This window comes from Saccopteryx leptura, chromosome 1 (genome assembly GCF_036850995.1).
Source record: "Saccopteryx leptura isolate mSacLep1 chromosome 1, mSacLep1_pri_phased_curated, whole genome shotgun sequence".
Lineage (NCBI taxonomy): Eukaryota > Metazoa > Chordata > Mammalia > Chiroptera > Emballonuridae > Saccopteryx > Saccopteryx leptura.
This window is the reverse complement of record NC_089503.1, coordinates 182,856,975-182,883,662: the sequence shown is the minus strand read 5'-3', so window position 1 is coordinate 182,883,662 and position 26,688 is coordinate 182,856,975. Positions and strand designations below refer to the sequence as shown.

At 46.4% G+C, this 26,688-nt stretch overlaps 1 protein-coding gene across 2 annotated transcripts in view; it reads right to left on the bottom strand.

Annotated features, from left to right (window-relative positions):
* The window catches only part of SLC35F3 (solute carrier family 35 member F3), a 99,084-nt gene that overhangs the window by 6,362 nt on the left and 66,034 nt on the right, over nucleotides 1-26,688 (bottom strand). For both annotated transcript variants that reach the window (XM_066382306.1, XM_066382314.1), the window contains exons 3-4: nucleotides 7,488-7,707; nucleotides 1,138-1,263 (exon numbers count right to left, since the gene is read on the bottom strand). In XM_066382306.1, the coding sequence (XP_066238403.1) occupies nucleotides 1,138-1,263; nucleotides 7,488-7,707 (346 nt within the window). The remainder of the gene's footprint in view (nucleotides 1-1,137; nucleotides 1,264-7,487; nucleotides 7,708-26,688) is intronic.

The window sequence follows — 26,688 nt, the reverse complement described above, 5'->3', positions numbered from 1 at the left end:
GGTCTACCTGCAGGAATTATGGAAAAGGAAACAAACTGCTTCCCGCCCTCCACCCCCACCCCCTCTGGACAAGACCAAAGGCAGAGATGGAGACAAGAGTCTCAGTTGGAGTATCTGTGTTCACTGTGGATCACATTCCCTGTGCTCCCTGCTTCCCATAAGCACGTGGCAGGCCGGGGCTGCACACTATGGTCTTTTCAGACTTCCTGTTTTCAGATGGTGGCTCTGGACTCCCAGAAGGGCACAGACCTCCCCATGCTCTGGGTGAGACAGGCTTCGAAAGAGGTAGCGACATGTGCCTCTCTCTGTGGGCAGTGAGGGCTGGGGCTTGTGGAGGCCGAGGCAGTGCAGTTACTCCATTTCCCTAAACCATGAGAGGTGCTACTCACAGAGCTGGGGAGAATGCCTTTTCTGGTAACTTTGTCCTTAAATTTCTCTGGATCCACAAAGGGCCAATCTCAAAGCCAGAAGTCTCATTTCTCACTGAGTCCTCCAGGTTGGAATGTGAAAATGTTTACTTTCTCGCCTGTGGCTCTAATGAGAATGGGGAGGCAGGGAGGAGCGAGCCAGAGAAACAGAGTGAGGACTCAGACTACAGGCAGAGTCCCTTCATCTAGACCTGTGCTTGGGACATGGTTTCCAATGGTTCTGACACTCTGTCAGGGACGTTCTGTGATCCCCGTGAAGCAGTTTTGTGCCACGAGCTGCTGAAATGCACGTGGGTTCACACCAAGCCAAGGCCACAATGCCACCAGATAAAAGACTTAAATGACAAAGCTGCCCCAGATACTGAAACCAGGGCCAAGCTGATGGGAAGTCACCTTACTAAACACTGAGCTGGCCACTCAGGGTACCCAACCCTTCTCCAGTCCCACTGTCCTCAGTAATCTCACCCTGAAGAAGCACTGTCACACCCCCTTTATCCCACATGCTGCAAATGTTTGGTCACTGATGGAAAGGTCTGGAGAGCCAATGCCAAGGGCAGTGGTGAGTCTCTGCAGCGTGTCAGCCTGCCCAGCGCACAGAGAGCAGAGCTGGTCCTCTCGGAGCACAGACACTGTCACTTTTCTCAGGGTGACAGGCCACTGTGCAGACCTGTGGGTCTCCTGCGGAGGTGCTGAGCTGCACTGGGCTCACCTTGTAGAGGGCAGACATGGATGCGGAGCCCACAACCAGCGCTATGCCGATGACGGAGTGGCTATGGAAGCCATCCGCATAGGTCATCATTACGATCCCAGCAATGGCAAGAATGGTGGCCACAATCTGTAAGGAGAAAGGAAATGGTCAGGTAGTGGTGGGGCATCGGATGGGCCACCTAAGTGCCAACAAAGTTTAGAAATGTTCGTGAGAGTTCAGTAACTGAGGGGACAGTGGGGTCTCCTTTTCAGTTCTCTTTAGAGAACTGCAAGCAAAGGCAGCCCCTGTCTAAATTTTAGCTCCTGCTAACACAGGGGCAAAGCCTGGCACAGCTGAAGAACCTGGAACACTTGGCAGCAAGGACGGTGGCATGGTTGGCATCACCTGGCGACCAGTCGCCCTGAGTCTTGGAAGCTTGAGAAGGAGGTGGCTGTAATTGTATGACTGTTACTTGCTCAGGACAGGCCTGGCTGACGGACAGCACCTGGCAGTCCCCCTCCATCTCTCACAGCCCTCTGCAATCCCCGCATGTGGTTTTTGCCTTCATGTGTTTCAGATCTCAACAGCCACATACAGTGAGGACCACAGATCTTGCCTGCATGTCACATGCCAGCAGTAGCGTCTCTGACCCAGCATGCATCATGTCTGTTAGGGCAAGAGAATTGTCCTAACCTAGAGGTGCTGTTTCTTTCTAAACTGCTGCAGGCCCCTCCCCACTGGCTCCCCTCAACCCTGTTCTTCCAGATACAGACCTCCCAGAGTGAAGGCGAGTGTCACGAAGATGCACACATTCCTGTTCTGCAAAGTGAGATTGTTGGGACCTGACCAGATGGTGGCACAGTGGATAGAGCATTAATCTGGGATGCTGAGGACTCAGGCTTGAAACCCCAGGGTTGCCAGCTTGAGTATGAGCTCACCAGCTTGAGTACAGGGTCACTGACTTGAGTGTGGGATCATAGACATTACCCCATGGTCGCTGGCTTGAAGCCCAAGGTAGCTGGCTTGAGCAAGGGGTTGCTGGCTAAGCTGAAGCCCCCATGTTAAGGCACATATGAGAAGCAATCAATGACACCTAAAGTGCCGCAACTATGAGTTGATGCTTCTCGTCTTTCTCCCTTCCCATCTGTCTGTGCCTGTCTCTTTCTCGTGTATGAAAGATTGTTGGAGTGCATGGGAGATGAAGGACTAGGAATAATGTTTCCCAAAGGAGAAATGGGTTAGCTTGAACATAAGCCCAAGTTCTAACTGAGGGCTGGGAGCCCCATCAGTGTCACTGGGGGCCGTGGGGATGGCGCAGGGAGTGTAGAACAAATGTGTGCAGTACCAGCTTCAAGTCCTGGGTTTGTGGAGCATTTTATCCCTGCACAAATCACTTAAAATTGACCTCAGCTATCTCTAACTATCAAATAGCTGACATTTACTGAGTGGTCCTGGGATAAGTGTTTTCTATGCATTTTGTCACTTAACCCTCAAAATAGGTAGACAGTTTCATTATTTTTATATTATAGACATGAAAACAGGTTCAGAGAGGTTAAAGAACTTGTCCAAAGTCATACAGCAGATGTGTGGTAGGGCAGGGAGAGATTACAGGTCTGTCTGATCGCAAAGTCCATGTCTATAAATAGGAAAGTATGTCCACACAGTAATCCATTGCTGACTGTCTTCTGAGATTTGAATGGAAGTTTCCTTTGTGGTTTAAATGTGAAATTGTTGGGTGAGTGAAGGTAATATAGTTGAGCTCAGATGTGCCTGAATTATATACTTATTCTAGTGTATCCATGGCACATTCTCATGTAATGACACATTCGTCCATAGCGCTGGGGCTCCCTGGCGAGGGGATCCCCTGTGCTGGAGACAGCCTGTCTGTCTGCTGCTCTCCTGGCTTGGCAGCTTTAGCTCACAGCATCCTTCTGCCTCACCCAGTGCATCAAGTTCACGTTCAAACACCATGTGTACTATGTATAGTTCTTCAGTAGAGAAAGAAACAGGTAAGTCAATAGAGATTTCCCCCAGAACAAGAAAGCGCAAGTGAAAGCAGGCGGGTATAGGGTGGGCTCTGCTGCAGAGGACCAGGCCATGTGGAGATGCAGCTCAGGGGTCACAGAGAGAAAGGAAGTAGGAAAAGGGGAGAAGAAAGAGAGAGAGGGAGGGAAGAAAGTAGGTAAGTATCAGGTGACTTGGTGCATCTCCAAAGGTGCCTGAGTCTTTCCAATTTAGAGCTGAAGTTTGAGAAACTGCAGGACAAGGGATTGCTTTCTCCTGGAGTCCGTGAGGTGGACTCTCAACCTCTTCCTCCCTCAGATGATTAAATAACAAACAGCTAAAAGCTTCGCCTGAGCCGAGCTGTGTCAGAGCCAAGGGAAGGGGTAGGATACAGAACGTGTATCCATCAGCATTCAGGTCACTATGTGAGGGCCCAGTCCCCGTGAGCTCATACTGATAGGGGGCATCAGGAGACAGTGGTCTCCCCATTCAAGCCTCTAGGGGGGTGCCAGCACAGTCACAGGATTGAGCACTGTGGTTGTGGGGCACCCACTCTCTGGGCATCAGCATCCCACTGGGCCCCCACTCTCTGATGGGAGTTGGGGCCCACCTCGCTCCCAATGCCCCTCACAGCAGAGTAGAGCTGAAAAAGACCGAGTCTGGCAGTGGAGCACAGGAGGCCTCCTCAAGTCTGACATTCCTTCGAACATCCAGCATGTCCTCAAACAACACGTGCATATTACCCACTCTCCCTGGCATATGTCTGGGTGCCTGTGCTGACAGGAGCTCCAGGAGGGCCCACCACACTCGCCTTTCAGTCCCCGTGCCCCTCACCTTCTAGAGCCGGCAACCCTAAGTCTGAGGATGAAGAAGGTAACTGAATGTGCCTTATCCATGTTCTTCCTCTCGCACTATCCTGTTGCCCCTGCCTCCCCTGTAACCCACTGGCCTGTCCTAAAACAACGGCACAGAGATCTGGACTATGGGAGACAGACAGGTTGCAAACCAAGAGGGTGAAGCCACCATCCTACTCAGCTGGGAAGTTAGCCAGAGAAGGGGAAGAAGCTGAAGTGTAGAGACACTGGAGCCAGCATGTTGCCATGGAGCCTCCAAAGGGTGACCTCGCCTGGGTGGGGCTCTGCTGTCACACTCTGCCCAATTCAAGGATTCACTCTACCCCCAGGGCCATGCTTCACAGAGGGGGAGCCACGCCTGAGCCCTGAGAGTCAAGGAGGAATGAGGAGGGGGGCAGCGCTGGGAGAAGTCCTGTCACCTCTGACCAGCCCCTCCCCACACTCCTGCTAAGCCTGTGACAGGATGCACAAACAGAGCCAGCCTTTGTGAGACATTTTAGATCTGTATAGTTTTGGAAAGTGAAAAAGGGAAAGAGCAGACTAAGTTTTAAGCACACTCCCCCACCACTTTCCCAATGCCCGGACCATCCTTATAGACTCAAACATTAGTGTTTGAAGGGACTTTGGAGATCCTCTAGTTCATGCAATTACATAGGAGACAGAAAAGAGTTCGCAGGCTCTGTGCCCTCCCTGTGCAATGTGAAGGTGACGGGACAGCCTTTGTAACCGAAGAAAGTCAGGTTCAGGAGCTGTTGCAGAAGGTCCCCGGTAAGACACTGTGCATCAGCTGGAATCTGAGATCAAACTGGTCATGGAAAAGCCCAGGACCTCCACCCACATGGATGACTGTGGCTGGTTTCCTCACTCCTCTGCCAGTCCCTCCTGGTTTGGAAGCGCAAAGATTACCGGGTGGTTATGTCCACAAGACCCCTTACTCCATTTCCCCTGAGGTGTGCAGTGGGTGGGCTCCATTCGCTACTGACCACAGCTGGGTGGGCTCCAGCTTCAGCAGGGGCTGTCTCATGACTGCTCTTCACTCTATGGCTGCTCTCACCACACAAAATTGCCCCCTGAGAGACTGACAGGCTTCTGCCAACCAAAGGGCTGGCTGCCCAGCTGACCCCCTCATCAGGACAGATAACATTTATTGAGTTTGTTGGGCCTGGCAAGCATCACCTTATCTCATAGCTGTTTCAGAAGATGAACACTAATATTCTACTTTGAAATGAGGGTACTCGGGTGCAAAGATGTTAAGTAACTTGCTCCAGGTCCAACAGCATCTAAGAGAAGAACCATGATGCAAACTTGCCTCTGCACTAGAGCAGCCCTGTTTTGCTAGAATCCCTGAGTCTGAAGAGCCGGGAAACTATGAAAAGCATATGTAAGCCCAAAGTCACAGCATGACATGTGGGCCAGCCCAGGTTCCTTTCAGCAGTCACTTCCGAGGCTGTATGTGACTGGCCTCGCCCAGCAGGAGAAGACACATGCACTTCGTTCTGGTCTGGACCTGTTGATGTTTTCCGGGAACCGCAGTCCCTGCAGTGAGTAACTATCTTAATAATAGGAGTCCTGTCTGCAATCTCTTCCACAAACCCAATAAGGTGATGGAGGCTGCATGCTCAACCCTCCAGGACATGGACAGTCCTTGGGAAGACCCAGTGGAAGGTGCTGGTTAACCCAGCATCTGCGAGGAGTCTAAGAGAGCCCATGGACCAGGTAGATATTATCTGGGGTGCAAATCTTCATCTGTTTATGAAGGGGGAACTTTCACTCACTCTGGCCAGCTGCTGGCATCTCTCAGACTTTGCTAGGTCTCTGAGTTCCTGAAGGTGAGAAGAGGGAAACCCACAACTTAGATGACACATCCTTCTGAGAGGAGTGATGGTTACCGGAGAGATCAAAGTTCTGGCACCAACGCCAGCTCCTTGGACCAAGGAGCCAAGGCTTTATCACCACTCTATTCAGGGTTCAGGGATCAGCAGACCAGACTGACCACATAGCCAGGATGGCTGGACTGTATCAGCTCAGGGATGTTGGGGAAATGTGTTAGCCACTTATAGCAGCAAAGGAAAGATCTGGCATGCCACATGGTTCTCTCTGCGTCTTGGACAGTATTAGGTATTTCACACTTCCTCCTCTTAACCTCAAAACATTTCTGCTTCCTGTGCTTATGTGCACAATTAACCTTGAAGCATCTCTTTCCAGCATCTCATTTGGAATCTGCTTTGAGCATCAGAATCCCACCAGAAAGTTCCATGAAGTCCTTTGGCTCTTTGCATCAAAACAACGTCACAAAGGGCACAAGGTGGTGGCAATGAACCCTAGACGTCCACGTCTTCAGTGTCCAGATAAGAAGGCTGCCTGGATGACTGCTGGAGACCCCCGCTCTCTGTGAGGAGAGGGATCAGATCATCTATTTGCTGAAAGCTGTTTTGGGTGGTAGCACAGTGAATTTTTATTCTAACATCAACAGTCAATCTCAAAACAAAATTTTCCCTTCCTGTAAGCTAGAAATACTGCTCATGTCAGGGTCTCATAACCCCACTGCTTTTTGAATAAATAGGTGGGTGTGAATTCCCTGTTAGGGTGATGTTATTACTCCCAGGACAATGAGCGAAGGACACAGCTGAGGGCCTGGAGTGGGTACCTTGCTGAGAGCCAGCAGGGTCCGCTCCAATGGGACTCCCATGCAAAGGACTCTTCGTGTCCAGCCTGTGTGGTCTCAGGGGCAGAAAGGAGTTCTCTGACTACAAAAGAACTATTTGGCTTAATCCTCTTTTTGTCCTTGTTTGTGACAAGGTGATGACAGGGCAATAGCAGCTCCTTACCACCAAAGAAAGACAAGCAGAAGCCTCCCGGATATCTTAAGGCTAAAGGTCACCTTGTCCTTTCACTTAGGGTGACTCCTTCTGTATTTCAGCTGATATCTGGTCTGTGTATCATATTTCATACAACTGTGATAGAATTGTATCAGATAAATTTGATTCAATTTTAATGGAATTTACTAAGTCTCGGTTGTAACAACAAGAGGTAATTCATTTCACACAAAGGAAGTGAAACTGTCCTTCTACAGTTTGGATTTAGCACAAGTATGTTGGGCCCACATCGTCTTTGTGCACATGGTCCAATCAGAGGGGATAGCATGTGCACGTAGGAGAATCCATCCTGCATGGAGAGTGACCCTGTTAGTAGAGTTCTGGGCTGCAGGGCACATGGATGGGGGGCTCACCACCATCCCCAGATGGGGTCCCTGACTGGCACATACTTTAGGGAATGCTTGTTGAGATGCTTTAAATGAAAGGTGCTTTAATGAATGCTTGTCTAGTATGGTTTGCAAGCAAGAAGGTTTGCAAGGCACACCAAGAACCGGGCCCTCTGCCGGGCTCCTTTTCTGCTGCAAATCAGGAAAGTGGTCAACAGCTAAGGCTCATGGTCCAGCGCATGGAGCTAAGCAAGCTGATGGGCAAGGCTGGGTCGGCAGAGTGAGGGAGGGAGATGGACGACAGCACTTACCCTCACTCCCATGAACCTGTCCCTGAGAACAATCCATGAGAGCAAGAACACAAAAGCTTTGTTGCAGCAGAAGAGCACGGAGGCGTCCGTAGTGTTTATTTTCTTTATTGCGTGTAAGTACAGGTAGTTTGTAAGTGTCCAGAGAACACCAAAGGGGGCTGCCTTGGTAAAAAACACCTTCAAAGTCAAGCCATTGTCTCCAAAAAATCGACAGCATTCCCTAAAACAGGAAAGAAGGCAGTGTTATTATATTCGTGTATTTTCCTGCACCCAGTCTTCTTTCTAAGCAAATATAGGAAGGTGTGAGCTCTTTTTATTTGTCATTATTATTTACAAATACCTCTCAATGAAAGCTCTTTACCCTATGGCTTCAGTCTGTTGAAGGAAACATCATGCAATGATCTCTTGTCATGTTAGGTTTGCCACTGATCGTTTAAGACAGAAGGTGATGTTGGGTTGTCTGAGCTGAAGAAGACCCAGTTCCATGGGGATTGGCTGAGGGATTCTGTCACTCGCTTAGGAAAAGAAATTACTAGTCACTAAACAGTTTTTTAGGGGGGGCTACTTGAAGAGAACTCATCAAAACATGTTTTATGAAAATTTTCCCCAAACTGGAACTGTGTGATCAGACAAGGATAGTCATTCCTTCAGTCCATCTAATTCATCTGGCTACAATACAAATAGTGTTAACTATCTCTACATTTTCTCCATGAGGTTGTTTGCAGAGTTTATTATTCTGCTGTGTGGGAGTTCAGGGTCCACACCACTCAAGACTGATGGCGGGGAGTGCAGATCCAATATGAAAGCTAGGCATCTTGAGAGAAAGATGAGGAAGCACCTGTGGAGGAAAGTGCTTCAATGCAGTCTAGAGTCTAGGGGCAGGACCACTAATACTTGAAAATCATTTAAGAAAAATAAAGCCAACTCTCCACACAGAAAAGACAGTAGAGGAGGCCACAGGTAGTGTGAAGAGAACCCTGAGAGCAGCTTGGTCCACAGAGAGCTTCCCACTGCCCTGCCTGTCAGCAGGCGAAGATGATTGCTCTGCTGGCCTGATGAGTCAGGCAAGGAGATGGACAAGCAAGGACATAACACCCCTGTAGCCATCACCAACCTTCTGGCCATCACCTCCACATTAGCCATCACTCCCTCTACAGCCATCAGCATCCAGTTCCACAGACAGGGACCATGCAGCAGATGTCCCGGTGAGTCAGGAAGGGAGCCAGTGAAAGAAGACAAACTAACTAGAATAAGCCCAGTAAACTTGGGGGGGGGGGTAGCTGTGGTCTATGTCACTTAACTTTTTGTTTGTTTGTTTATTCAGTGAGAGGAGGGGAGGTAGAGAAAGACTCCCTCATGAGCCCTGACTTGGATCCACCTGGCAAGTCCACTAAGGGGCAATGCTCTGCCTATCTGGGGCTTTGCACCATTGCTCAGCAACCGAGCTTTTATTAGTGCCGTGGAGGAGGCCATGGAGCCATCCTCAGTGCCCAGAGCTAACTTGCTCCAATCGAGCCATGGCTGCAGGAGAGGAAGAGAGAGAGACAGAAGTGAGAGGGTGAGGGGTAGAGAAGCAGGTGCTTCTCCTGTGTGCTCTGACCAGGAATCAAACCCAGAACATCCACATGCAGGGTTGCCAGTCTACCACTGAGCCAAGCAGCCAGGGCCTGTATCATTTAATATTCAAATGTGCAGTAAAGGAGGAAAATTTTTTAAAGAGTTAGAAGAGGCCCTGGCCAGTTGACTCAGTGGTAGAGCGTCGGCCTGGCGTGCGGAAGTCCCGAGTTCCATTCCCGGCCAGGGCACATAGGAGAGGCGCCCATCTGCTTCTCCACCCCTCCCCCTCTCCTTCCTCTCTGTCTCTCTCTTCCCCTCCCGCAGCCGAGGCTCCATTGGAGCAAAAGATGGCCCAGGCACTGGGGATGGCGCCTTGGCCTCTGCCCCAGGTGCTAGAGTGGCTCTGGTCGTGACAGAGCGACGCCCCGGATGGGCAGAGCATCGCCCCCTGGTGGGCATGCCGGGTGGATCCTGGTCAGGCGCATGCGGGAGTCTGTCTGACTGCCTCCCCGTTTCCAGCCTCAGAAAAATACAAAAAATAAAAAAAAATAGAAGAGATGTGGTGTGATTTTTAATTTAATTTTGTTTGTTCTTACCATTAATCCATAGAAGAAACAGAAAACTTACCACCTTTCACTGGACTCAGAGTCCAGCACCAAATGAAACATTCGAATCACTGAATTTACCTTGAAATAAATTCAACTGAATCAATTCCATTTTGGCTTTATATAAATGAAACTCTTGTCTAAACAATGGGTTGATATTTCTGTTAGCCACATTTGATTCCTCGAAAGTGTGATGGCTGTAGAAGTGGTTGATGGAGAAGATGGCGCGGTACAGACATGGCTGAGTACTGATGGCCCAAGTTGCTGATGGGGAGCAGGGATCCACCCTGGAGATGGAACAGGCAAGATTCCTGGGCTCAGTAGAGCTCTGTTGGCCCTTTGAGCTCTCATGACCAGGGGATTACAGCTCAGTTAAGTGGACCTTAGTTGATGAGACCAAGATGATTGGCCCCTGGGCTAGTGAACCTTGTGCTTTTTTAAGACCAAAGATCGTGCCCTAATTCATGCCAGCACAAACCCTTGATTGCAAGGGAACCTAAGAAAGAGGATGAGCATAAATCCACCCACCGGATACCTTTTCTTTTATACAAAGAAGAGAGTATGGTGAATACTTTCTGATGGATCTCCACCTAACTAACCCGACAGTCAGATTCACCTCAGTCCCAGACAGGCTAGTAGCCCAATACAGCAGGTGGCTCTCCAGCACATCTAAGCCTCTGGTTCCAAATGGCAGAGTTGAATGCTGGCCAAAATTTAGATGTGTTTGATTCCAATCCTGTTATGCTAATTATCTTGGTTATTTCAATTGCATAATTCAATTAATCTCCTAAACCTGTGATGGTGAACCTTTTTATAAAAACTGCCCACTTTTGCAGTGCTGGTCAACCTGGTCCCTCCTGCCCACTTGTGGGTGTTCCAGCTTTCATGGTGGGCAGTAGCGGAGCAACCAAACGAGTGCCTTGATTGGTCCCCCATGAAAGCTGGAACGCCCACTAGTGGGTGGGAGGGACCAGGTTGATTAGCACTGCAAAAGTGGGTGGTTTTTATAAAAAAGGTTCACCATCATGGTCCTAAACCAATGAAATATGAATGAGAAAGTTGTGTTTTTCCTATAAAAATCTAAGATGAGGGCTTCAAAGAAGACTCAATAAAAGCAAGTCATTAAAATACTGTTACTGAATTAGAAAGAATGAAACATTATAAAGATAAGAAAAATTATAACAGTCTGTAAATTCTACACTCATATTATTTAACAAAAATCCTATTCTTGTCATTTAATTTGAATCAACAAGCCCTTGTTTACCACTTGTTACATTCACAACTCTGGACAAGACACTGTGGCTGATACAGAACAAGTAAATAGTCCCCATTCTTGAGAAGATTATGATACAATTGGGGAGATAAGACTGATTGCTCAATAAAAAGCAATGCAAGTTTAAAAATATATAATCACATGTTAGATGGTATGGAATATAGTAGTGCTATAGAACTCTCCTGTCTAATGGAGAGAGGTGGAATGATTGGAGAAGGCCTCATAAAAGGTATGGATTTTAAGCTAAACCTTGAAGCCTAGGTAGAATTTATACAGTTGGGTATTTGGGGAGAGATAACATCCTGGGAGAGATAATATCCTTGGAGAGATAAGAGAAGCAATTTTATCCATGAAATAAGAACAGATAGCTATTAAAAAGAAATAATCTTTATATATATTTATTTATCTATATATTTACATATATGTCCAAATTTAGAAAATTAAATAGAATAGTTGGAATATAGATCAAGGTGAAAGAAAGAGAGGAGAAAGAGGAGGAGGAGGAAGAGAAAGAGGTGAAAGAGGAGGAAGATGAAGAAGGAGAAGAAGGAGAAGAAGGAGAAGGAGGAGGAGAAGAGGAAGAAGAAGCCTGACCAGGCGGTGGCGCAGTGGATAGAGCGTCGGACTGGGATGCCAAGGACCCAGGTTCAAGACCCTGAGGTTGCCAGCTTGAGTGCGGGCTTATCTGGTTTGAGCAAGGCTCGCCAGCTTGGACCCAAGGTCGCTGGCTCAAGCAAGGGGTCACTCGGTCTGCTGAAGGCCCGCGGTCAAGGCACATATGAGAAAGCAATCAATGAACAACTAAGGTGTCGCAATGTGCAACGAAAAACTAATGACTGATGCTTCTCATCTCTCTGTTCCTGTCTGTCTGTTCCTGTCCATCCCTCTCTCTGACTTGCTCTGTCTCTGTAAAAAAAAAAAAAAAAAAAAAGAGGAGGAGGAGAAGGAGAAAGAGAAAGAGAAAGAGAAGGATAAGGAGAAGAAATTAGAATGTCAAGCCAGAAGGTCTAATATTGAGTTAAAAGAAACTCTAGAAATAGAAAATGAAAAAAAAATACAGTGGAAGAAATTAAAAAAATAATTCAATAAAGTTTTTTTTTTTGTTTTTTTTTTTTTGTATTTTTCTGAAGCTGGAAACGGGGAAAGACAGTCAGACAGACTCCCGCATGCGCCCGACCGGGATCCACCCAGCACGCCCACCAGGGGGCGATGCTCTGCCCCTCCGGGGTGTCGCTCTGCCGAGACCAGAGCCACTCTAGTGCCTGGGGCAGAGGCCAAGGAGCCATCCCCAGCACCCGGGCCATCTTTGCTCCAATGGAGCCTTGGCTGCGGGAGGGGAAGAGAGAGACAGAGAGGAAGGGGGGGGGGTGTGGAGAAGCAAATGGGCGCTTCTCCTATGTGCCCTGGCCGGGAATCGAACCCGGGTCCCCTGCACGCCAGGCTGATGCTCTACCGCTGAGCCAACCGGCCAGAGCTCAAGAAAGTTTCTTAGAAGTATAGGACACAAGTCTTCATAACAAGGGAGCTACCAATTACCAAGCAAAAAGAATAAGGAACTACAACAAGGCACACTTATGAATAAAGGCTTAAGGATGAGACTTATAGGTTGCCAAGGGAAATAAAACAAAATAGGTCAACAGACAGGAAATCATGGATCAGACATTTCAACAAAAAAGAAGCTAGACAATAATAGCCTTAATATTGTTCAAGCCAGAATTCTATAATCAGCTGACCGTCAATCAGATGTGAGAGTAGAATATAGATATTTTCAGTTGTGCCACCAACACTGTGTTCCCCCATCCCCCTCACCGGCCACTGGAAGACAGGCTGCACCAAACAAGGTGTCAGCTAAGGAAGAAGTCAGGGCAGCAGGAGGCGGGGTGCCAGCATAGAGCAGTGAGAGGGGTCATGGGAGGGGAATCCCCTGGACAGTCTGTAATTAGGAAGCACAGGGAAAACCCTGATTGGTTTTTGAGGTGGTAGAACATTTAGAAAGAAACAGCGATGAATAATGGAAATCAAGGTAAATAAGACAAAAGAGGCAAATATTACAGACAGGACCAAGGACAGGCTTTTCATAAAAGAAGACAGAGTCAGTGAACCACATTTGCATGCATGTGGTAAGAAAAACACTATTAACCAAGAATCTGTATAGCACTATCACTTGAAGGAAAAAGGATCAGGGAAGGGGAGTGAGGTGGAACAGAAATCAGGGGATATCTCTATTTAAGAAACATGGAGGTAGAATTTAATTCAGGTGAATCAGTATAAATACCAGATGAACAAGAATTAGCAGTAGCTGAGAGTGAGCAGGTGTGGAGCAGGAGTTGCTTTTTTTATAATAATTTTATTTTTACTATTATTTTGCTTTCCCAAAGTATGTAGTAAATGGCTAAAATGAAAGTTATTTAAAAGCACATAAAAGAGAGGTCAAGTCTCTGTGGTTGAAGCTGAAACGTGAGTGCTCTGAGACAGCTTTGAGTGGAGCAGTTTGAAACCCCTAAGTTACAGTTAAGGAGGCTGCAGCCCAGGCAGGTTGAAGGACTCTCTCAAGTTCAGACAGTGGTGGAGCCTGCACCCCGTGTCACTCCTCAGTGGACACTCCCAAAGATGCCTCTCTCTTTAGGACCCTTTCCATTATCACTGAACTATGTCTAAGCTTGGTAAAATACCCCCTAAAGCAAAAGCAAGCATCTCAGCAGCCCCTTTCCCCTCTCTCCCTCTCTTCCACAGCCAAACTTGATCAGGATAACCATCTGCACTCACATTTCCCCAGACTGCCCCTCTTTTCACCTCTAATTCAGGGTCCGCTCCCACCACTCACCAAACCCCAAACCCCTAGAATGATTACTCGTGACCGTGAGCTTCTAAATCCAATGGGCAGTGTCCAGTGTTCATCTGATTCTGAGAAGCCTCTGACATTGCTGTTTCTCCTGAAACACCCTTCCTGGGCTCCGGCTCCTCCCACTCCCATCAGTTTCCTCCTGCCTCTCTGCACTCTCCTGGGGCTTCCTCCACCAAGCTTCCTCAGTATTTCCCCAGGATGCTCTTCTGGTTCATCCTCCTTTTCACTCTGTAAATGGTCCCTGAGCAATCTCATCTCCCATCATGTGTCATCACCTGATGACTCTCTGGTCAGGACACTCTCCTGTCTCATATCATCTGCATCCTGGACATCCCAGACACCTCAAGTTCACCCTTCCCAAGTAAACATGGCATCTTTCACCAAAATCCTTGGAACGGTGCCACAATTCACATTCCTCCCAGGCTGGATGGTAGGGAATCATCCTCAACTTCCCCTCTTTCCTCTTCACAGCTAATTCACCACCAAGGCTTGCAGATGGTTTCTGCCAAATATCTTATTCCCACAGCCATTACCTGAGCCCATCCTCTGCCCCTTTCACCTGGGACCCTGCTACTAGAACCTGCACTCCTCTCTCCACCGCTGTCTCTTCTCCAGCTCAGTCCATTCCGCACTCCACACCGCAGTCAGATTGTTCTCATCACTGTTCAGAAGGTGACCAATTGTCCTCCTTTAGGGAGGACAGTCCTTCTTTTGTAAGTTCCGTCCTCCCTCGAAAAGTGTCCTCCTACATGTCCTCCTTTTTGATATTGGAAGACTGATCTGTAAATGTCTATATTCGATCGATGCAGAGTCAATCCATTGCATGTGATGTGATGTATTTGTATCTAAATGAGTACTTTTTTCTTACAATTATTATTAAAAATTAATAGGCATGTAAGCATAATTACAATATAAAATATTACAAATGTTTTTATTATGCATTTATCATATTATATTGTATTATTTTGCAATGAATAAAATGTTTCTTTTATTTATGATATTATTTTCTTCAATTTGTTTTTGTCCTCATTTTCATTGTAAAAAAGTTGGTCACCTTACTGTCCGCCTTGTGATCATGGCCTGTCCTTTAGCTTTGTCTGTCTCCACTTCTCCACCCCCACTCTGACTCTCAGCCCTTTGAACTCATTTCAATTCTATGAATCCTCTGCTCTAGGTCTTGGTGGATTCTCCACTCCTGTTTCTTGATCACTTCCTTTTTCCTTCTTTCTTTGGTTGGTTTCTTTCCATCCAGTGGGTATCAGCTCACACATTTCCGTGGACTTTCTTTCTTTTTTAATTTTTAATTTTTGTCTATGAAGACCTGGGGCTAAGATGTTCTGCAAAGATATATACATGCATAAAATTCCATATAGAATTGGGGCTGGTAGATATACTGTGGTTTTCCTCAACTCCAAATTTAAACAATCTGAATTTTGACCTAGCAAAAGATATATATATATTTTTTTCTAATTTGGTAACTTATATAGGTGCAAAAATTGGTACAAATACATAAAAATCAAAGTATATTTAAATAGGAATCATCTTTAGTTTTTAGAATAAAATTATAATAAATTATCATTGCCCTCAGAGGTGGATTTAACAGCAGGCACACCGGGCATGCCCCCTGAGCGCTGACTTCTGAAGGGCCCCACAAAACCCCAACTTTACACTTTTTCTAATGACACCAAGTTTGGTTTCATATGTGCAATTTTAACATTAATAGTACATAATAGTTTTTATTTAAAAATATGGTTAATATGTATTTTTATTTTCCCTGTCTCTCTCTCTCTTTTTTAAGGGGCCCAATATCTTCTTCTGCGCCCAGGGCCTCAACCTTAATCCACCTCTGAGCCCTGGAAAATCCACGTTATATGGAAAATACTTAGCATTCCAAATAAAACTTTCTTTTTTCTTTTATTACGTTGTTTTCTAGATAATGAAGATTTATTTTTGGAACAGAACAATATAAATACAGGGTGGGGAAAAAGTAGGCTTACAGTTGTGAATATGCAAAACACAGTTTATGCTTGTATTATTATTTATTAATTATTGTACTATTTTTATATGAACGACTGTAAATCTACATTTGCCCAACCCTGTATATTATGCAACAATGATTTCAGTAATTTTGCAATAGCTAAATGTGAAATAATGTTTATAAATTATTTGATATTGGTCAGGTACTTATTTCATTCACTTTTTTTTTTCAGAATAGTTATCATAAGCTAGAAATAAAGTACCTGTTACCAAAAAGTTAGATATAATTGGAAACTATATTACTCTTAAATTTTCTTACCCTAATAAAAAGATGACAAATATATTCATGTCTATAATTTCCTAAAAACTTTAGAATTTCCCCCTAGAGAACAACTGCATTCATAACAGAATATTTGGGGTTACAGATGACTCAAATGTGGTTTATAAACCTACCACTGATAAACTCAGGGCATATCTGCACAGTGAACTGTACATAAAGAAACAGGGTCCAGCCCTAGGGGCCCGGGGATGCTCATTTTGCATGCCAGGGACATGCTCGGGCTCAGCTCACAGGGAAGGAGTTAGTGGCAGGCAGACGCAGAATGGCCTGGAAGCACAGCAGGGGGAGGTAGCTGCGCCACCTAGTGTCTTCATTCAGAGTATCCGCAGAAGACTGCAGGTGGTAACGACGCTAACTCCAGCTCCAGCAGGAGGGCTGGACTCTACAAACTTGAATGTTTTCCAAATTTGAGATTCCCAGGTTAAAGGACAAATATTCAGTGACAGAAAATGATTTTACTTTGGGTGATGTGTACACAATGTAATCAACAGTTCAAATGCTATAGAGATGTTCACCTGAAACCTACGTACTCTAAAAAAAAGGAGATTCTGAGATTAGAAAATAAAACCTTTCCAACAGGCCAAAGTCACAATGGCATCTAGCGACAAGGAGTGAACTACGAGGTTAAGTGTTTATATCCTTTTTTTGCATTTGCATTTATTTAGAGCTTTGAGATGACAGTCACCAAAGTTATGAATTAGGCTTTTATTTTGAAAACATTCAGACATCTTTTAGGAAGTGTTAAGTGGAATGGTTTTTCCATGTAAGCCACTACTGCTCCTGAGAAAGTGACACCTTGCATTTCCCACCAGAATGGTCAATGTTCATTACACTTCTTCCTTTGATAGCAGACGCAGGCTGAGCCAAAGTGTCCTTGTGTACTAGGACCGAGCTATAAAAACTTGCCCCAAAATAAAATAACAAGGATGAAATTTTATAGCATAACTAGAAAAAAATGAATCATTTCATTAGCTCGATTCCTACATCATGTTTTCTAAGCAACTAATAGAGTTTTTGTTAGCAGTGAGTCCAGCAGTTGTGTCTGATTGAAACTGTACCTACCTATCTGTGTATCTATCTGTGTATCTATCTATTATCTATCTATCTATCTATCTATCTATCTATCTATCTATCTATCTATCTATCTATCTATCTATCTATCTAGTTATTGGCCAATTCTGAAAACACGTGCCCGAGACCTGGTTCTGCCCTGACGTTTGTGCTGCTGTCCTTTGCAGAAAGGGACCCAAGAAGAAAGGAGGCACTCACATCACAGAGAATTTTGTTCCCTGAGATTTTTCCCTAAATGATCCAACCTTCACCATGTTGGCGAAAGAACATTTAGGAAGCAGACTGCACACATGTCCCACTAACAAGGAATGTCACAGTCTCCTCCACAGGAATCCGTTCTCTACTTGGGGTTCTGCTGGCTGTCATGCACACACACTCACACCACAGGAGTCTCTGGAAAGTGCAGAGTGCCTACTCCCCGGGCAAGGTTTTGTCCAGGGGTTCTAGGCATTCTGCGTTTCACGCCAAAGAGGAGGGTGGAGGAAACAAAGATAGGACAGCAGATAGCTCCTATTTACACACCCAAAGTAAAGAGCCAACTAAACTTTGTTCAGCCACTTTGGAAGGGGCCCTCGGAATTGCTGTGCCCTTCCTCTGAACCTGAAAGAGTTTCTCCATACAGACTATTCTGCCTGTGCTAGAGAGCTCACGCAAACATCTGCCACATGGACAGAGCTGCTCTGAGGACCTTTGCCTGTGAGCCCACTCCATCCACGACACTGGAAACGAGGCTTTCAGCAGTGGAGACATCAGAGGGCTGTCTTGTCGCAGGATGAGGTTTCTCTCCTCTGCAGAGAGGGGATAAGCAGGCTCTAATGAGGGTCCAGGGTTGTCAGTGCAGAAACAGAACCAGGGGCTCAGGAAGTGCCGCCTGTGAGGAAACCCAGCTGCAAGTAGAGGGCCCATGGAGGCGATGGCACTGGTCAGCGAGGACCAGAGAACAGCTGTGGTGGGGCTTTCCTCCATGCCACTGCCTTCTCACTAACTGTGTCAGCAAGGACGCTGTGCTTCCCCCGCCCAGCTGGCAAGTGTGTGGCCAGCAACACAGGCTTCCAACACACAACCCAACAGCATCCTCATCCCAGTGGTGGAGAAGCATGGGGCACTCTGCACACCCTCTCTTGCTGCCTAAGGGTGGCAGGTGATGTGGCATCCAAAGTGCCCAGAGTCCAGGGACTGACCCCACTATTGTTGCAGACACAGCAGTCATCTGCTGGTCAGGCCACTTTCTCCCCAGTGGGTGGTCATTTGGGGCTTCCTAGCATAGACAGAACAGTTAACACACCGTGAAGAGCTTTCTAAAAATTGTTCAATACGAGAACCCCGGGCTCCAACGCTGGGCTCACTCTTGTTCTCCCAACACCATCTTTCAGGAATCTGGGTGTCTACCGGTATGCAAAGATGACTGGCAGAAATTCCCGAAATCTGACCAAACTTCTTGAAGATCTTGGGAGTGTAGCCCTCTCTCTCTGGCCCAGCCTGTCTCCATCCTTGCAATGAAAGTCCAAGACAGGCCTGGGCTGATGAACGGTGTACTCTGCTTCTGTTGCAGTGAAAGGCAGTGGCACTTGGGTACACGTCAGTGGCCAGAATAGCAGTCTCCAAAGCCCAAGCTCTGCAGGGAGTACTGCAGTGTATGAAGAGACATACGTCATCCAGCCGGTTCACAGGTCCACCCCCAGGTATCCAGGATTAATCTAACAGGGTGGTTAGATTACGCTAAGGGGATTCCAAAAGGTAGTTAGCCTGACTTCAGTCTCTTTGTCACTCATATTAATATGATCTGCTGTCCTCGGTCTTTCTCAGAGGGGCTGTGCCTATCTGTGCTGGCAGGGACTAGAGACTCAACTTCCTCACTTCACATGCAGCTCCGATATAGAGGTGACAAGCTCTGTATGAAGTGGTAGACTAGTTAGTAGCAGGGCTCAGATTGAAACCAGGGCTCTGATTCACTTCTCCACTCTCCACATTTATTTTAGTGAAACCCAGGTGGTGGCTGGCATGCCAGGTGCAGAGGAGTATCTTCCCCATGGAGAGAGTGGCTGCTCACTGCCTCTGCTGGCTGGGACAGGGCAAGAACGAAGTGGAGCCGATGCGGTAGCCCGGTGTCGGTGTCGTAGGGGGCCTGTGGGGAGCCGAGAGTCAGGGACTCTGCCTCCCTGCATTTTGCAGGGATGGGCATTGGATTTGGGGTAAATTTCCTGCTGCTGATTCTGCAAACGTATGGGTAATGAATGCTTTTGACTATTTTCAGGGGCTGTGTCAAAACTACTTAAAATCACAGGCATAATTTTATCTTTGAAGAGACCAAGTCAGAGCAGTTATCCTAACGGCTCTCCCTCTGGCTTTATCAACAGATTTCTGCTTTACAAAACAGGCTTCCATCAAACCAGAGGTGTAAAGATACAAGCAACATAGCACCAGGTGAACAGGCTATGCCTTCCTGATCTCACATTTGCAGTTGAACAAAGAGGCCACCAACTCAACACAGGTTGAAAATCAGAGTTGTTACTAAGAAGAACGTGGTTACAGAAGTCGAAATGAGATATTTTGTTGAATCTCAAGGACAGAAATGCTTACAGATGGGGTGGACTCCACAGTGTGCCATTTTGTATTAACCAGATATATTAACTGAGAGCTTTTCCAGGTTGGTACCAGGAGGTTGGGCAGCGGGTGTGCGCACCCAGATCTGGAAGGCAGGTTACCTGTCTGTCAGTCCGTCTCCTCCTCTCTCCTGCCCTTGCACATCATGAGAAATGCCTCCATGCAAATGAATAGCATGATGTCTTCAGAGTTGGGGGGCTTCCTATGGCACACACCAATGGCTCCTCTTTAAAGTAAATTAGATTGAACCCCAGGGGTACTATAAACACATGCTTCCCAGCCCTGGATCATGAACTGGAGGATATACTGCTTGCCCTCCATGAAGTCACGATTGAGGACCTGAGATTCAAGGGTTTAAAACTGGCTGAAAGTGGTCCTTCCTGTAGGTGTTTCTGTTGCCCAGAGAAGTGGCAGGGCTCGCTGAGTTCCTGCTCTTGCCTCCTCCTACCCTGGGCGCAGACCTGCAAACACAGGGCTGCAATTCTCAGGCTCCTCTCACTCTGAGGTCCAACGGGGCTTCCTAGTTCCCATCTTGCCACAATTCCTATGTGTGGTTCCTTTCTGTGCGTCCAATGATCGGGAGGCAGTGTTGTTAGTGTATAAAACACAACACTGTTTGAAGCTAAAGAGACAAAGATTAAACTCTGCTTCACTACTTGTCACTGGGGGGCCATGAGCACCTTCTGGAATCTTTGGGACCCTTAATTTCCTTGTTAGGAAAATGAGCATTTTCACTGTAACTTCAGAGGACCATGATGGTAGTTAAAGGAGACAGATATGAGGCCTTGGTGATTGGCTCAGCGGTAGAGCATCAGCCCGGTGTGTGGATGTCCCTGATTCGATTCCAGAAGAGGGCACACAGGAGAAGTGCACATCTGCTTCTCCATCCCTCCTCTCCTTGCTTCTCTCTCTCTCCCCCTCCTGCAGCCATGGCTTAATTAGAGCAAGTTGGCCCCAGATGCTGAGGATGGCTCAATGGCCTCTGCCTCAGGTGCTAAAAAACAGCTCTGGTTGCAATGGAGCAAGGGCCCCAGATGGGCAGAGCATCGCCCCCTAGTGGGCATGGCAGGTGGATCCCGCTCAGGGTGCATGCGGGAGTCTGTCTTTGTAACCCCTCCTCTCACTAAAAAAAAAAAAAAAAAAAAAAAAAAAAGGAAGATGATACAAGTTAAGCAATCACGAAAATGGCTGACACAATGGAAACTCCTTGTATATTATCCTCCCCACCCTTCTTATTTTCTCCCTTTCTGAAGGACACACTCCAATTAAGGAACATACCATACATTGAAGTTTGAGTCTAATCATCCGTGCTGCCAACAGACACAGACTAAGAATGTACTTAGCATTTTGTACCAAATCACAATGGACACAGCGATTAGTCTGACTTTATTTCATTAGTCTTTTATTAATAGTCACTAAACTGCAAGCAAGAGTAATGAGAGGTTTTTGAAAAGTACTAACTGGTCTGACCTGTGGTGGTGCAGAGGTTAAAAGCATCAATCTGGAATGCCGAGGTTGCCGGTTCAAAACCCCAGGCTTGCCTGGTCAAGGCACATGTGGGAGTTGATGCTTCCTGCTCCTCCCCCTTTCTCCCTCTCTCTCTGTCTCCTCTCTCTAAAATGAATAAAATCTAAAAAAAAGGAAAAGTACTAACTGTATAATGATTTATATCTTGAGCTTTTAAAGTTCCACCAAGTTCTAGATTTTACTCATCATCTCCATTTTCTATGCTGTGAGCTCCAGCACCATCTCTGTTGTCATGGGTGCGGTGCTCTGGCCTGGGGGAGGGTCTCCGCTGTGGCACAGTCCCTGCACTTGCACACTTGGTTACATAGAAACCTGCCCTACGCCAATTCAACATGAAGGCCACTGTCTCACAACCAAAAGTCAATGCAAACGAAGGCATTTGGAGTTTGAGTCTAGAGTCCAAGTGGGTGATCCCACTCTGATCGTGAAGGGTCGCACCTGCAGCCCCTCTGGTGCTGATGCAGAGATGGCCTGAGACTTGTGGCTGATGACACAGGCTCCCCAGTCAGACTCCTGGGCCCAAACCCTAGGTTAGGACTAACTTGGGCCAGTTACCCCACCTCCCTCAGTCTCAACATCCCATTATTATGGGAATAATTACAGTAGTATCCACCTCATATGGTTGCTAAGTGAATCGCTTTGTATAAAGTGTTTAGATGAGTGCCTGGTACGTACCTGACATTCAACAAACGTTAGCTGTTATTATCAGCTATTATTATTATTATTATTATGGACTTGGAGGAATACATAAAGCCCTCCTTAAGAAGGCTCACTAGGCAATTTGTCCCATTAGAGCTTGGATCAGGTGTTGGGCAGACCTGGAGCTGAAATTTCACTCTTCTATTATTCGCTATGTGACATGTGTCATTTAACCTTGTGAATCTGTTTCCTTATTTCCAGTATGTGCTTCATAAATGTTCCTTTTTCTATTAATGTAGAACTCACTAGTTCCGAGGGAATCCAGGGCTCTGAGGTGGGCTCTGCAGCTGCACTCCTTCCATCCTGACCTGTGGTCTCGCTCTACATAACCACTATATACTGCTTCTCATTCTCCTTCTTAAAACCAGCCTCAGATTTTTCTGAGTGAGATAGATGATAAGACATTTGGAAGTTTCTTTTCTCCAGCCTAATTTCCCGGATTCCCACTGTACCTTGTGGGAGTTGGTTTTGGTTCTTGTTGCCACCTTCACTGCTACTCATCCTTGTCTCCCTTCCCAGTACAATCTGATCATCACAGAAGACGACAGAATGTTCATTCCTTAGTTCAAATTATTGTACTTTGTTATGTAACCTAGATTAAATCAAAACTAGTGATGGCTTCCTCATGCAAATAGCTCATGTTAAGGTTACAATCAACCCAGCTCCTCTCGCCTGTTTGGCTGTCGGACTGCCCCAGTACCCTGCCCCAAGCCTGTTTGTGGATGTGTGGACACTTCACATTTACTCCCATTAATTCTCTTATGATGATGTCTGGGGTCCTCCTGTCCTGGGGAGAGTGAATTACAGGGGCCTGTGTGTGTCTGGGCACCACAATGCCCAGCAGCTCCTTCCACAGAGCCATGAGGCAGGATGCTCCTCTCCATGGACAGGGAAATGGATGCTTTGGGAAAGAACTGAGAGCTTAAGCTCAGGCCCATCCTCTTCACCTAGTGTGCTCCTTGCCCCCAGGCCTGGGCTCAACTCGGACAGTCATTTGACATGATGACTAACAGATGAGCAAGTGCTTGGCTGGGCCCCCACAATGCATGGTAATCCCAGACAAAGCACACACAAGTATGCTCATCAGCTTGACAGGACAGACTCACAGGATCTGACAATGCAGGGTGCCCAGTTTTCAGTGAAAGGCTGAGCCATTCTGAAGGTCACCTTGGTGCTGTGGGTTATTTTACCACTTACCACAGACCCCTTTCCAATTCAAGGAAAAAACTGAGCTGCCCACTTTGTTTGCAGACACATATTCCATGTGTGCCTTAGTGGTCCCCAAAATAATTCTATTTTCACCAGTCCCAAAGTGTAAAAAAGTTGAAAACCACTGATCTATATTACACTTCCCTTTGTCTGTGAACCTCTCATGTATGTGGGATTCCCACGTGTCTCTATGGTTTTTTTTTAAAATTGAATTTATTAGGATGACATTGGTTTGCAAAACCATACAGGTTTCAAGTGCACAACTCAAGTATGTTGTTTCTCTTGATAACCTGTATCATGTAGATTTAATATTTAGACGAGCCAAGAAAACCTTGAAGGGCAGAGGCAAGTTTCTCTGCAACCCTCAACGTTCCAGCTTTAGTCTTTCTCCAAAATGATGGAGGTACCCTCCTCTTAGAGGTAACACCTTCTTTCTCACCCATTTCCACTCACTTTATAGTGCCTTTTGTCTTCCAGGAAGCCAGTATTAAACTGTACATCTTTATTGTCCTAACTGCTAGCCACCATCCACTGGTGTGTATTTTAGGCATGCCCTGTTCACTTGGTTATGACGAGACACCCAGAGGACCCATAGAGAAGGTGATGGAAGGTGGGCTGAAATGGGGCACCTTTGCCATGCTTATTCCTTAGGAAACTAAAACTGGCATTTCAGGCTAGAACACAAACCACTTCCAAGCTGGTAATATAGAAGAGGATTACAGTGAAGGGCCATAGCATGGGGACTCTTCCCTACTCAGGACTGGTGTAACTATGGCTTCGAGGGAAGGCTGAGTGAGGTGGCCCATGTGTCCGGGCCGACAGGCCCATTGTTCGCCTAGAGATTCTGGTGATAGCTGGATGCTCAACTGAATAGCACTGCTCTAGGGTCATTAATTCTTCGTTGCCTTCCTCCTCTGTGTACACTCTCGGGTGGGAGACAGACTTCAGCCCATACCATAAACCTTGTCACTCTGGTGCAGAAATTTAAGCAACTGTTTAGGACTCTTGTTCCAGACACACTGGTATCAATGACACACGAATGGTGGTCCACTCCCACTGAGCGACAACAATAGACCAATATGGCTATGTTAGAAACAATGAGCATACCCTTTTAGGTCTGGGCTTTTATCAGGAATCACATATTTAGTTCTAAATATTGAACTTAGATCCTGTGTGTGATACCTTAGATCGGAGTTTCTGTGAACACTGGTGTTGCTGGGATTGCCCAATGCTCACACCACACCCTCACCCCACCCTCCAGCATGGCGACTACCAGAGGGAGAGAGGTGGAGGAGGTAAGAGAGGGTAGAGGGGAATAAATGGTGATGGAAGATTTGACTTGGGGTGGTGAACACATAATATAATAAACAGTTGATGTATTACAGAATTGTACCCCCAAAACATGTATAATTTTATTTTATTTTATTTTTCTAAAGTTGGTGTAGTTCTCTTTTTTTTTTTTAATTTTTTTTATTTATTCATTTTAGAGAGGAGAGGGACAGAGAGAGAGAGAGAGAGAGAGAGAGAGGAGAGACAGAGAGAGAGAAGAGGGGGAGGAGCTGGAAGCATCAACTCCCATATGTGCCTTGACCAGGCAAGCCCAGGGTTTCGAACTGGCGACCTCAGCATTTCCAGATCGATGCTTTATCCACTGTGCCACCACAGGTCAGGCATGTATAATTTTATTAACCAATGTCACCCTATACATTCAATTTAAAAAGTGAACTTACATTTAAATAATTCATGTAGACTGAAGTGGGGAGATATAGTAAGTGAGCTGAAGGCTACGGCATGATCAAGGCACTCCTGGTGACAACTGGTGGGATCCAAGGAATCCACCAATCACTGGATTGACGAAGTGCACCACCATTTTGCACATGGTGACAGAAGCTGGCTTTCAAACCGTTAGGATACACTCTTTAGAAATCATATACCAACATCCTGCTATCATTAAAATAACAGTTACAAAGACTAAAAATATATTGGTCAATGAAAATATCATGATACAAGATTGTATGTCCTTATCATCTCAGCTATATTAACATATGCAAATGAAGATATATAAAGAAACACATCACAGTGATATTGATAGTGTTTGAATTATGCAATCATAATTTTTCCCTTATACTTTGCTGAAGAGAAAATTCTTAAATTTGAAGCAAGTCTAAAATGTCACACAGAAGGATATATATTTCTAACAAATTCCTGGGGGGGAGAGGCTACTGGCCCCAGAACCCACTTTGAGAACCACTCAACCTTTAAGCAAGGCTCAGGGCTCTGTTGCCCACTCCCTGAGCAAACAGCCCACAACACAGAAATTAGCAAGATAAATTTTACTCAGCCCTGCCCATTTGGCTAAGTGGTAGAGTGTCAGCCTGGCATGTGGATGTCCCAGATTCTATTCCCAGTCAGAGCACACAGGAGAAGTGCCCATCTGTTTCTCCACCCCACTTCTCTTTCTCTTTCTTTCTCTCTTCCCCTGCTGCAGGCATGGCTCAGTTGGAAGAGTTGGCCCTGGGCGATGAGGATGGTTCTATGGCCTCTGCCTTAGGTACTAAAAAGAGCTTGGTTGCTGAGCAACAGAGCAAAGCCCCAGATGGGCAGAACATTGCCCCCTAGTGGGCTTTCTGGGTGGGTCCCTGTCCGGGTGCATGCAGGAGTCTGTCTCTGCCTCCTCTCCTCTAACTGAACAAAAATTAAAAATTTTTTTTTTAACTTAAGGTTTTACAAGGAAGGTGGGACAGAAGGTTTATTTTGCATACTGAATAATAATCTTAATCAGAATTTAAATTCTCACTAGAAATTTCCGCTCTCCTTTAAAATTCTTCCAGCTCTTCTTAACATTCTTTTAAATTTCTTCTTCTCTCTTTAAGCACTTGTGCGCCTCTCTCTCAGTAGAACTGGGATCTTCCCTAACGACCAGCCTCCAGCTCCTGGAGTTCAGGTCGGGGCCGCTTCGGGTCTTCCACTTCAGGGCATGCGCGGAGACAGCCTTGCCCGGTGCGGTGAGCAAACTGTATGGTGAGCAGGATCAAACACTTGAGTTACTGTACATAGCAACTCTTCCCTTTCACCACCAAGCTTGTGTATGTGGGTGTGTTTGATCAGCAAACTAACCAAATGCAAAGCCCCATGACCAAAGGCACACCTGCTCCAAATATGTGCTGTAACCCAAAACTATGACAACCTGGAAATGTCAGCAGCTTGCTCTTGCTCCATGGCCAAACCCATTAGTCAAACAGCCACTCACCTGATAATAGCTCAGTTCTATGTCACTAATTAATGCTCGAATGCAAACAGTCCTGTTTCCCTATAGCAGACTGAGTCTCGTAGCCCCCACCTGAGTGGCAATGAGAAGGAGAAAGTAGGGACTAAAGCCATGCCAAGGGTCTTCCCTCCTGCCCTGAAGCCACACCCAGAACCGTGTTCTAGAACCATACCTGAAGCTGCTCTGTGTCACAGCTCACCTGCAGGGAACAGGCTGGTGGGATGGA